General features: G+C 46.0%; 1 protein-coding gene across 1 annotated transcript in view; it reads right to left on the bottom strand.

Annotated features, from left to right (window-relative positions):
• The window catches only part of LOC147011291 (cytochrome P450 4B1-like), a 91906-nt gene that overhangs the window by 63831 nt on the left and 16410 nt on the right, over nucleotides 1-11665 (bottom strand). The window contains exons 4-5 of the mRNA XM_085857554.1: nucleotides 1865-2010; nucleotides 1608-1752 (exon numbers count right to left, since the gene is read on the bottom strand). Of these exons, the coding sequence (XP_085713680.1) occupies nucleotides 1608-1734 (127 nt within the window). The 5' untranslated portion in view covers nucleotides 1735-1752; nucleotides 1865-2010. The remainder of the gene's footprint in view (nucleotides 1-1607; nucleotides 1753-1864; nucleotides 2011-11665) is intronic.

Below are 11665 nucleotides of genomic sequence, written 5' to 3'. Positions count from 1 at the left end.
TAATTAACCAGGTAATAAAGTGAGGATGAGTACATGTGTGCTCGGTGTTTAACTAACCAGGTAATACAGTGACGATGAGTACGTGTGTGCTCGGTGTGTAACGAACCAGGTAATAAAGTGAGGATGAGTGCATGTGTGCTCGGTGTGTAACTGACCAAGTAATAAAGTGAGGATGCGTACATGTGTGTTCGGTGTGGAACTAACCAGGTAATAAAGTGAGGATGAGTACATGTGGGCTCGGTGTAAAACTAACCAGGTAATAAAGTGAGGATGAGTACAAGCGTGCTCGGTGCATAACTAACCAGGTAATAAAGTGAGGATGAGTACATGTGTGTTCAGTCTATAACTAACAAGGTAATAAAGTGAGGATGAGTACATGTGTGTTCAGTGTTTAACTAACCAGGTAATAAAGTGAGGATGAGTACATGCGTGCTCGGTGTTTCACTAACCAGGTAATAAAGTGAGGATGAGTACATGTGTGTTCAGTGTATAATTAACCAGGTAATAAAGTGAGGATGAGTGCATGTGTGCTTGCTGTGTAACTAACCAGGTAATAAAGTGAGGATGAGTACGTGTGTGCTCGGTGTATTAGGAACCAGGTAATAAGTGAGGATGAGTGCATGTGTGCTTGGTGTGTAACTAACCACGTAATAAAGTGAGGATGAGTCCATGTGGGCTCGGTGTTTAACTAAACAGGTAAAGTGAGGATGAGTGCATGTGTGCTCGGTGTATAACTAACCAGGTAATAAAGTGAGGATGAGTACACATGTGCTTTCTGTGTAACTAACCAGGTAATAAAGTGAGGATGAGTACATGTGGGCTCGGTGTGTCACTAACTAACTAACCAGGTAATAAAGTGAGGATGAGTGCATGTGGGCTTGGTGTGTAACTAACCACGTAATAAAGTGAGGATGAGTCCATGTGGGCTCGGTGTTTAACTAAACAGGTAAAGTGAGGATGAGTACATGTGGGCTCGGTGTGTGTGACTAACCAGATAACAAAGTGAGGATGAGTACATGTGGGCTCGGTGTGTAACTAACCAGGTAATAAAGTGAAGATGAGTGCATGTGGGCTCGGTGAGTAACTAACCAGGTAATAAAGTGAGGATGACTACATGTTGGGTCGGTGTGGAACTAAACAGGTAAAGTGAGGATGAGTACATGTGGGCTCGGTGTGTAACTAACCAGGTAATAAAGTGAAGATGAGTGCATGTGGGCTCGGTGAGTAACTAACCAGGTAACAAAGTGAGGATGACTACATGTTGGGTCGGTGTGGAACTAAACAGGTAAAGTGAGGATGAGTACATGTGGGCTCGGTGTGTAACTAACCAGGTAATAAAGTGAGGATGAGTATATGTGGGCTTGGTGTGGAACTAACCAGGTAAAGTGAGGATGAGTACATGTGGGCTCGGTGTGTAACTAACCAGGTAAAGTGAGGATGAGTACATGTGCGCTCGGTGTGTAACTAACCAGGTAAAGTGAGGATGAGTGCATGTGGGCTTGGTGTGGAACTAAGCAGATAAAGTGAGGATGAGTACATGTGGGCTCAGTGTGTAACTAACCAGGTAAAGTGATGATGAGTACGTGTGTGTTCGGTGTGTAACTTACCAGGTAAAGTGAAGACTGTGCGGATGTAGGATGGATTTGTGATGTTGAGGCTGAAGAATCGAATCCCAAATCGTGCACGATACGCTCCAGAGTAATCCAATGACCAGGTATGCAGTTTATGCAACATTTGCGACTGCGGATTCAGCTGTAAAAAAAATAGGGTTTTGAAACCAATTTTGAGGGATGACATTATTTATTGATCGGTGGTGCCTGAAATATGGGTCTTGGATATTTCCTCTGGTGTGGACACAACCTACCTCCAACAGGTGGCCAAATAGCCAATGGCTCGGCGGTCCTGGGAAGGTGGCGATGAGATGCAAGTTGGCACGTACTGCCAATAGCAGACGAACTGCGTGCAGCGATACGAACACTGTGACGGTCCCAATGAATACTCCGAGTATTGCTGGAAAGAGAAATTAGATCAGCCTATTTTACTGGTGGTCGTTGTAATTTAGCTCTTTTATGAGCCTTGACTTCGCTAAAAATAAGCAAACAAATAAATTGCAAAACGTCCTCATCGTGGTACATTTTCCTGCTGAACCAACACAAACATCATTTTTTTTTTTCACATATCATCATCACATATCAAACCAATATTTCCCTGTGTTTATGGACTGTGCGGCGTGCTGTTGATTGTTATCTCCATACATGCGTTGCAGAAAGTGGAATAAAGCTCTCCCAGGTCGTGTGTGAGTGTGTGTGTGTGTGTGTGTGTGTGTGTGTGTGTGTGTGTGTGTGTGTGTGTGTGTGTGTGCGTGCATGTGTGTGTGTATGTGTGCCACAATATAGGTGTATATAATGTCTTCCAGGCTGATTAGAGCCTTCCCCAAGCCTGAAGCATCCGTCTTCACCCCAGCAAGGAGCCACGACTCGTGGACCAAGCCGTCTCCTAATTCATGCTTTGTTTCCCCCTCCACCTCCAGGGGTTCGCCAGGTCCCGCCCAGGGACATCCCTTCTCGCCCGGATACGGCACGCCGCTGCCGACGTTAGGCATCTCCACACGTGGTCCCACCAAAGCTCGTTCCCATCCGTCCATGGTTGGAGGGAGTCGCCAAATCAGAGTCGTTTTCGGAGGGAGGAACAAAGCGCACCAAGTTGAGGGAGTCCACAAAGTACATTTAACCTGCATGGCTGAGTCATGTCCCAAACACCTTGGCCTCACCAAAGCTGTTATATTCAGTTACCTCACTGAAGCTGATATATTATACTCACCGAAGACCCTTGAAGCTCGGTCTTGCCCTCAACAAGATTAAGCCCTCCAAGCTGCATGGCCAGGCCACGTCTTAAACGCATATCGATCGTGCATGTGCATGGCCCTCGACCTGATCATCGCCACCATAGCTGCAGGCCGAGACCGCATCACAATTACATATAAAACGGAGCAACACCGGACACCATGAGCGTGGTCCTCTTCCCCACCAAAACTGCTGCCCTTGTCATGGTCTCCATGGCCTTCGGTCCCATAAGTCCATGACGAGAGGGAAGAGGAAAAGCGTGCCGCCTCCCCTCACCGCAAATGTGTGTGTGTGTGTGTGTGTGTGTGTGTGTGTGTGTGTGTGTGTGTGTGTGTGTGTGTGTGTGTGTGTGTGTGTGTGTGTGTGTGTGTGTGTGTGTGTGTGTGTGTGTGTGTTCATCAAGGCAGTGTTTCAGACTCATGTTCCTTATCTGTATTAATAATCTCTTTGATGTTCTGTCAAACTCTTCACATTTGTAGTTGACTCCACACCGAGTTGTGCAGTACCCCACCTCCCTGCTTTAAGACAGACAGCAGCTGCATCTCTCTCCACTGATCTGGAAATGATTCGACATTTATCTGATGAATGGAACTTGTCCTTCAACCCTGAAAAATCTGAAAGTGGAGTAACTCTCTGTTGCTCCAAAATGATCGCCAAACGAACTCACTTGGTCATCCACTGGAAGAGGTTTGGTTTCTCTAATTTCTCGGCCTCACCATCAACAATGACCATCCCTGGGATGACCACTAAGAAAACCAGGCCTCGAAACCCACCCATTGACTGAATATCCTCTGATTTTAACAAGGAAACACTTGTATCGACATCGTTGCTGATTGTACAAGTCCTTTGTCCATAGCTCAGTGGAGGACTGCTCTCGCTACATATGTGCTGGCACTCCAGCATCACATCCGTCTCTCTTGGATTCTATGGAATCTAAAACTCTCAACATTATTGGAATCTCTCGTGATGAGGCCGAAGCTCAAGATCTGTTCCTCTTACATCACAGGCAGGTCGGTGCTATCTCTGTTTTCTACCGTCTACTCTTGAACATTGCTTCCTCCACTCTTTTAGTCGTCCTATCCTCCCCTTCAGTATGCCGTGTTCTTCCAGTAACCCCCTCCTGGTTAAAGTTCCAAAATACAGGCTGACTGAACACCTCAACTCTTTTATTCTTCAATTCTGCGGGTGTGGATCCACCTTCCAGAGGCTGTTCTTTTCCACTCTTCCCTTCATTGCTGTAAGCAGGCAACACACCGACACTTCGTGTTGTTCCCCATCAAAACCAATGAACTTTATGACCCCTATTAACCCTTCCTAACCCAACCATCTTGCTGGTTACTGTGTTTCCTTGCCTCCTTTCCAGGGCTGGTCTAAGATCAAATGATACCCCAGGTAAGGGGTGTCTTCGGAACCCCCTCTCCGTTTGTTCAACTTTTGAATGCAGTACCTTACGAGGGGGTAGCGAAGGCAGGTAATGGATAGGAGTTCGTGAGGGCAGGCATTGCTGAAGGGGTAGCAAGGGCACACAGTGGTTAGAGGGGGTGGTAAGGGCAAGTATTGGTGACGGGTAGCAAGGGTAGAAATGTTTAAAGATAATGAAAGATCGAGACAAAATAAATGCGGAATAATTATTTCACAAAATGGCCAGTAATAGGAACAGGAGTCAGCTTGAGAGTGAAGAAGAGGAGAGTTAAGACGGTAGTAAGACAGGGGACTTTCATTCAGAGAGTAGGTACCTCCACCACCGAAGGTCAACAAAGGATATGTTTTCACCGCTGTCAGTGAGTGGGATATTCCAAAAGGTTGTGGATGGATTCGGACGAAACTTGGTGGACAGGTAGGTGTGTGACAAATACAAATTGATTCTATTTTGGTGAAGATCCAAATCTGAATTCCAGAATTTTTTGAGTGATTATTCAACATTGAGTGATCAGACCAAAAACGACATAGAGCACAATATTAAAAAAAAAGGTTGTGGACAGATTATGAAAAAAAAACTTGGTGGATGAGTTGGGTAGGTGACAAGAACAAGTCGATGAGATTTTGCCTTTTGGTTAGGGTGTGGAAGCAGATCCAGCCTATCAGTGGGCTGCAAAACGTAAATTGTTCACCCTGGCGGAAGAATGTGCTCAACAGAGAGCCGTTCTAGTTGATGCATGGAATGGTCTACCTGGAAAGGTAGTGGCAGCAGAATCAGTGGATAAGTTTAAATTGGAATTAGATAGGTAGCTGGAAGTTATGGAGATTGAGGTGTATTGGGATGTTGGCAGGACTGGTAGGTTTTCAGAGTGTGGATGGGTGAATGTGTATATCTTCGCTTTGTGTGATGTCGGTAAGAGGTTCCCATCAAGGGATAGTGTGTGGTTGGTAATGTACATGGTTCACCATAAAAACGTTTAGCACATACCCCACCACCCCCCCTCCCTAAACAAAAGGCTTCCCCCCCCCTTTCTATTTTAACACCTTGGTACATGCCACAGTTTTCTCAGCTCCACTCTTCCCCACCCACATCCCCATTCATCCCCACAAACTAATTTTTGTTGTGAGTAAATCCTTCAAAGCAAGTAAATCGATTTACTTGGAACAATAATTTGTTTGTTTAATCACGAAGTTGCCTGTTTTGAAAGCTTCTTTCAGAGTATTGTTCTAACAAAGCAGGAACCATTCAGAAGGACACAGAAGGAACACAAAATATAAATTTTATGTGACGGTTTAGGAAATGTACCCCGGAGGAGAGCACGCATGCATGGACAAGTAGGAGACCTGAGGATGAGCTATGTCATTAGTTTATGTGTAGGTAGACCTTTGCCCCTTGTCTAAGGGTTTGGGGAGACATGTGTTGAGGTTAGTTTGTGTATCCCTGGTGTGACGTCTCCCCCCTAGGGCCCCCCCCACCACCTCTGCTACTTTCAATCCTTCTTTCAATTCACCATCAGTCTGTTCCAACAATCCCGCCCCACCCCTCCCCCTGCCTTTCACAATCCACCCATAGTCCCCTTCACCAAACCTCAATTCAATAACCCCCTTTCATCCCGTCGGTCATTCTTTCAATCTCGCAGGTATATTCTCATCCTTCGATGTGTCTCATCCTCATCCTGTCTTCCTCACCACTCATCTATATATTACTAAAACTCTCAGCTTGTATATATGTATGTATGTTTGTATGTTCCCGAAATACAGCCAAAACGATAAACAATAGCGCAAAAATTTTAGTGCCACCTTACTCACCATTCTCCTGCGGTGTGCAGCATCAAGTTTTATTCAAATCAGGCAACGAAAAAATTATTTAAAAATCAATTCCAGATTCAGTCAAGTACTCTTCAGGAGAATTTGATCAATGCAAACAACCTCAGCGTTACAGTTCGCTGGAGCTATCTTTTTTTTTGCTTGAAATGATTTTTTTCATCAACGGGACAACGGGAACCCAACGGGTTCACGGGTCATCTAGTTTCTTATATAATTATTTACCACAAACCACTCATCGCTCACCGAAAACAATTGATCCTCTGGACAGGCACAAAATTGCATTTCCTGCATTCTTCCTTCCCTGTGCTTCCTTATTCTTCCTTCTTGCATTTTGCACGTTCGTGGCACAAAGAATGACACTTGATGCACATTTGTGGCTTGTGCGACGGAGCTCCTTGCATGTGAACAGTACGTCCAGCACAAAGGACATTTTGCGCACGCAGTGAGGGGCTGGAGGCACTTGTGACGATCACATCACAGAATGACATGGGATTTTCTGCAGGCTGTGTCATGGACCCGCTCCATCGAAAGAGAGGCTCCCACGAGAGAGACAGAGAACGCCGTGTCCTATGAGGAGAAAGGAGCCCAGAGTGTGTGTGGGACAAAGTTGCCTAAAAGCTTGCACTGCGAGCAGAAAGGAGATCAAAGTGTGTACGTGGCAGTTGCCTTGAAGCATGTCCTGTGAGGAACAGAAGAGCTCAGATTGTGGACAGGAAAGAGTTTCCTCACAGCTTGTCCTGCGAGGAGTAGAAAGGAGCTCAGAGTGTGGAGGAGAGAAGGAAGAAAGCCCAGAATGCAGCTCAGTTTGTGTGAAGCTGCTTGTCGCAGGTGCACAACAGAAACGGACTGGCATGCCGTTGGCATATCTGGAATGCTGGAGAGGATTTGCTTACTGGGACTGGATGCCGCGGAGATGCTGCTCCACATCCCATCGCTCCGTAATGCCACTCCACCGCCCATCTTCTGCATCCTACTCCCCCACCCCAGAGTATTTCGACTGGCACAGCCCCGTTGGATTGTGTGAGGTGATGGAAGGAGTCAACCCCATGCTCCGTTCTTTTCTTTCTCTCAGTCTTCTTGTCAATTCTTCCCGGACTGAATGATGGCCATATGTCTTTTGTATATATTGTCGGACCCTGATATTCACAGAGGATACGTTCCTGAAAATGCTGCTAATGTAGGGGTCCGTGAATGTCTGGGCATTGTTTTAGTTGTTTATTTATTTATTTTTACACAGTCTAGGCTTGTGGAAGAGCGATTATACAGAACAAGTCAGGACACAACATAACAAAGGGAACAGCAGAATAAATGGGAAACACCAACAGCAAGGCGGAGGGAGAAAGTAGACGGAGACGGACAAATAAGGGACGGAGATAACGATGAGGGTTAAGGGAGAACGCAAAGGGTGGACAAGATGGAGACGTAAGCAAAGAGATGGAGGATTTTCCAGAGAGTCAGTGAGATCATTGATGAAGAGTAGGAATAATATGGGGCCTAGAACATTGCCTTGCGGTACTCTAGCCTTGACAGGGAGAGGAGATGAAAAGGTTCCATTGAGAGCCACACATTGTCTACAAGAGTCGAGAGTCAGTAATCCAAGCGTGGAGTTGGCTTTGGATTCCACAAGCAGAGAATTTGGAGAGCAAGGCAGGATGCCAGACTGTATCAAAAGCTCGAGGTATGTCCAGAGACGGCCCTGACTTCATGGCTGATGTTGAGGGCCTCCATCATTGTTGGGAGAGTAGAAGTAGCATGTCCAAGATAGAGTGACCAGGTCGGAATCCAAACTGATGATCTGAAATGAGGTAGTTGGAGAAAAGCAATTATTTATTTCAATTGCGATGATGGATTCCATGATCTTGCTGATGATTGGAAGTACACTAAGTTAATTGTTCTGTAGTTAAGGGGATGGACTTTCCCACCTTTTTATGTAATGCTGTGATGTTGGGTGATTTCCAATTTCCCAGGTGGATACAGAACAGTCCTGCAGTGTAGTAAAAAAAAAAATAATAATAATTTTTAAAACGCAAACATGCGAAAGTAGAAGCAGGTCACACTTTATAACCCAAAATACACTGGCACCACAAATCCGCAAATAGTCGGGTCTGACAGAATATATATATATATATATATATATATATATATATATATATATATATATATATATATATATATATATATATATATATATATATATATATATACATACATTATGGTTTTGGAAAACTTATCCCAGGGGGAAAGACTCTTGCGAGCTGACGGAGGGCTGACCAAAATGGTGCGCCGCCATCTTAGTGAGGCTTATTTTGGTTTTTCGTGATGATCACCCCCGAAATTATTTTCAAAAGGGTTGTTCAAATTAACCCAAACACCCAATTTTCATTCATGCACCACCTTGGAGTTTCCTTCAAATGCAAGCAAAGTTTGGGGCCACAAGCTTTCATGGTTTTGGAGTTATCCCGCCTGGTATTAATTCAACAACTGAGTGGGATTTCAACTCAGGATCGTAGGATCCCAAGCCTACCACCCTAACCATAAAGCCAACACCAGGCAAGTGATAACCATCTAGTTTTAATACTATATATCATTTGCACATAATGGTAACCATCCAGTTATAAAATTATATTGTTGCAAATTCGCGCCCGCCGGCGTGCGAGCGGCCACGTAACTCGAATAGCGGCACGTCGCCCACCGGACGGACAATTCTGTCGTGACCCTCTCGGACTAACGCCGGGAACTAGTCACGGGTGGGCCTTTCGGCCTCACCACGATCGTGCCAATCGGCCCCCCGCGTGGGCTAGGGTTGTTCGCCAAATTCGAACTACCTAAGTACCCACACGGAGGGTAGACCGGGCGATCGCACCTCGCCGCAGGTCGACTCCGGACACGGGCCACTTTAAGCGACCCGTTCCGTACTATCGGATAACCGAGCGGTGTTATCGTCAACCTCGACGGTTCCGATTAATTATCGGGCGTATTTAGCCCACTACCAACCCTTTACGTGAAGTAAGATGGAGATTCAATTAAAGAAAAGACGAAGCGAAACGGGAAAAACAGTTCAATATAAGGCACATTTATTCCACGGCACACGGATAGCACACATATACAATTACAACAATTATGCACCAAAAGCAATTGCAAAAGAAACACAACAATTATGCACCAAAAGCAATTGCAACAAAAGAAACACAATGCAGATCTACTACCGACTACGCGAGCACACGGCAACACTTACACAGTTTTACTTTACAGACGGCGCCGACAACACATATACTCCAAAGCAAAAGAAAAGGGCCACCCTCAAATACAAGGGGGCAGACGGGGCCTGGGGCGCGAGACCGCGTGGAGCCTACCCGTCTTGTGATGAGCCGCAAATGCCGCGGCGGTGCCCCGACTCCGCGCTCCTCCGCGGGTTTTGTTGGCACTGCTTGGAATGGGGTGGGAACGGGGCCCCCTTTTCGCACTATCTCAGCGCGGGGGGAAACAGGGGGGGGTTGTTGATGCTCTGGGGAAAGAGGATAGCTGGCTTGCTTGGGTCCCGCGACGAGCGACCTCGACCGCGTTCCCGGCTTCCCCTCTCTGCAGCTCCCTGACAGACTCCGAACCCCGACAGACCGACTCTCCTCCAGACCCGTCTTGACTGCTGCTGCCACACTTCACCGCCGCCACACCTCTCCAACTCGCCCGAGCCCGAAACAGAAACTGACTGAATTAGCCCTGCGCTCGGCGCTTTATAGTACGGCAGGAGAAACCATATGCAAATTTCCGGATCAGGATGAGCTCGGGGGCGGAGCCACGCTCGCCCATTGGACGGAGGAAAAGTGGGCGTGAACCTCCCCTGATCCTCGAATTTGCATATAATCGATTCTACTCCGACGCGCCTGGAGGCGGAGCCAAATCGCCCCGCGCTTAATGATTGGACGGATCGGAAGTGGGCGTGAATCATTCCTGATCCGACTTCCCCTCGGAAAGGCCGCTTTTTGTACCCGCGGCTCAGCGCGCGTCCCGCACGAGGCCAGGACAGCCTGACGCTCGGCGTTCACAAGCGGCGTGGGAATGGCCGCAGAAGGAGGAGAGGTGAAGGTGGTGGAGGGCCTAAAGTGGCGGTGATGGCCATGGCGACGCTTGGAATGGCGGTGATGCGATGTTTACGGGAGCGAGCCGTGACGGTAAAGGTCGTGACTGTTGGCGTTGTTGTTGTTGTTGTTGTGAAGCGGAGTTGCGGTTGGTGGTTGTTGTGTGATGGCGGTTGAGACGTGGTTGGTTCAAAATAAAGATAGAACAGAAAAACGGCTATCTTAAAGGGTCGCAGCCCGAATGAATCACATTTATTCCCTCTAAACAACGGGTTTGGGGCTAACTACACATGTACTTACAGAGATATCTCATCTACGGGACCTGAATGGTGGTTTGCGAATTTCCTCAACCACAACAATATTATACCTACACATATGGGAACTGTTGAGTTGTAATATTATGTTACACTAGTGGATACCCGTCTACGACGGGTATGGGGGACAGGACGGATCACAATACTCAGTTACAGTAGTTTCTCTGGATGTTTTCAACAGCTCAGTTCATATTGGTGGAGTGTCTGGGTGCCCATGGTAGCGTTTGAGACAGGTCGCTGTAGATTGTTGGCCTTGACACGTCGTGCCGGATGAGTAACACGAACGATTTGACATATTCATCGTTTCTATATTACCTCCATTAACAGATTAACAGCATGGCAGGATAAAAGTCGTAAATGCTGAGTTGAACAAACGTTCTGAACTCATGGACTTAGTTAAGTAAAGCACGTCGTCTGGGACCCGGCCATCGGTTTGCTGCCGAATGCTGCTGATTGTGACGTCATCGATTCCCTATTTGAAAATACTATCTTTATTAGATTTTTTTGAATTTGCTATCACCTGCGTAAATACATGGAACACGTAACATGAAAATTTTGGAAGTATGAACAGAATATGTTCGGAGAAAAGTGTGTTAGAAGTTCCAGGCTTACGCCCATTATATTATGATTTACATATCTGGTAACCGTCTCGTTATAAGATAATATTATACTTCCATGTATGTTTACCGTCGAGTTATAATATTATGTTTCCATATATGGTAACCATCAAGTTATACAAGGAAATCCAACACAGATGGAGGCCATTCAGCCCATCATGCCTGTGTGAACACAACACCAACCCATCTACACAAGATTCAAGGAATAAAATGAAAAAAATGTTTTTAAATAATGAAATAATTGTTTGTTGTTTTTTTTTGTTTTTTTTGGTTTCGTTTTTGTAGTTTTTGTATTTTTTTTCTTTCCCCCAGGGAAGGGGACATGGGCTTGGTTAAAAACACAAAACATCAACCACACAACACCCCTTGAAGAGACCCCCACCAACAGCATTCCATACACATGCACAAAATACCTAAAAGTCCTGCCAACATCTCTATACCCCTCTATCTCCATAACTTCCAGGTACCTATCCAATTCTAATTTAAACTTATCTACTGTTTCTCCTGTTTCTGCTGCCATTACCTTTCCATTGAGACCATTCCATGCATTAAATACTCTCTGAGTAAAA

The sequence above is a fragment of the Eptatretus burgeri genome, chromosome 15 (genome assembly GCF_056783735.1).
Source record: "Eptatretus burgeri isolate ZD-2024b chromosome 15, Ebu_testis_v1, whole genome shotgun sequence".
Taxonomy (NCBI): Eukaryota; Metazoa; Chordata; class Myxini; order Myxiniformes; family Myxinidae; genus Eptatretus; species Eptatretus burgeri.
The sequence above is the reverse complement of the archived record's forward strand: the minus strand, read 5'-3'. Positions and strand labels throughout refer to the sequence as shown.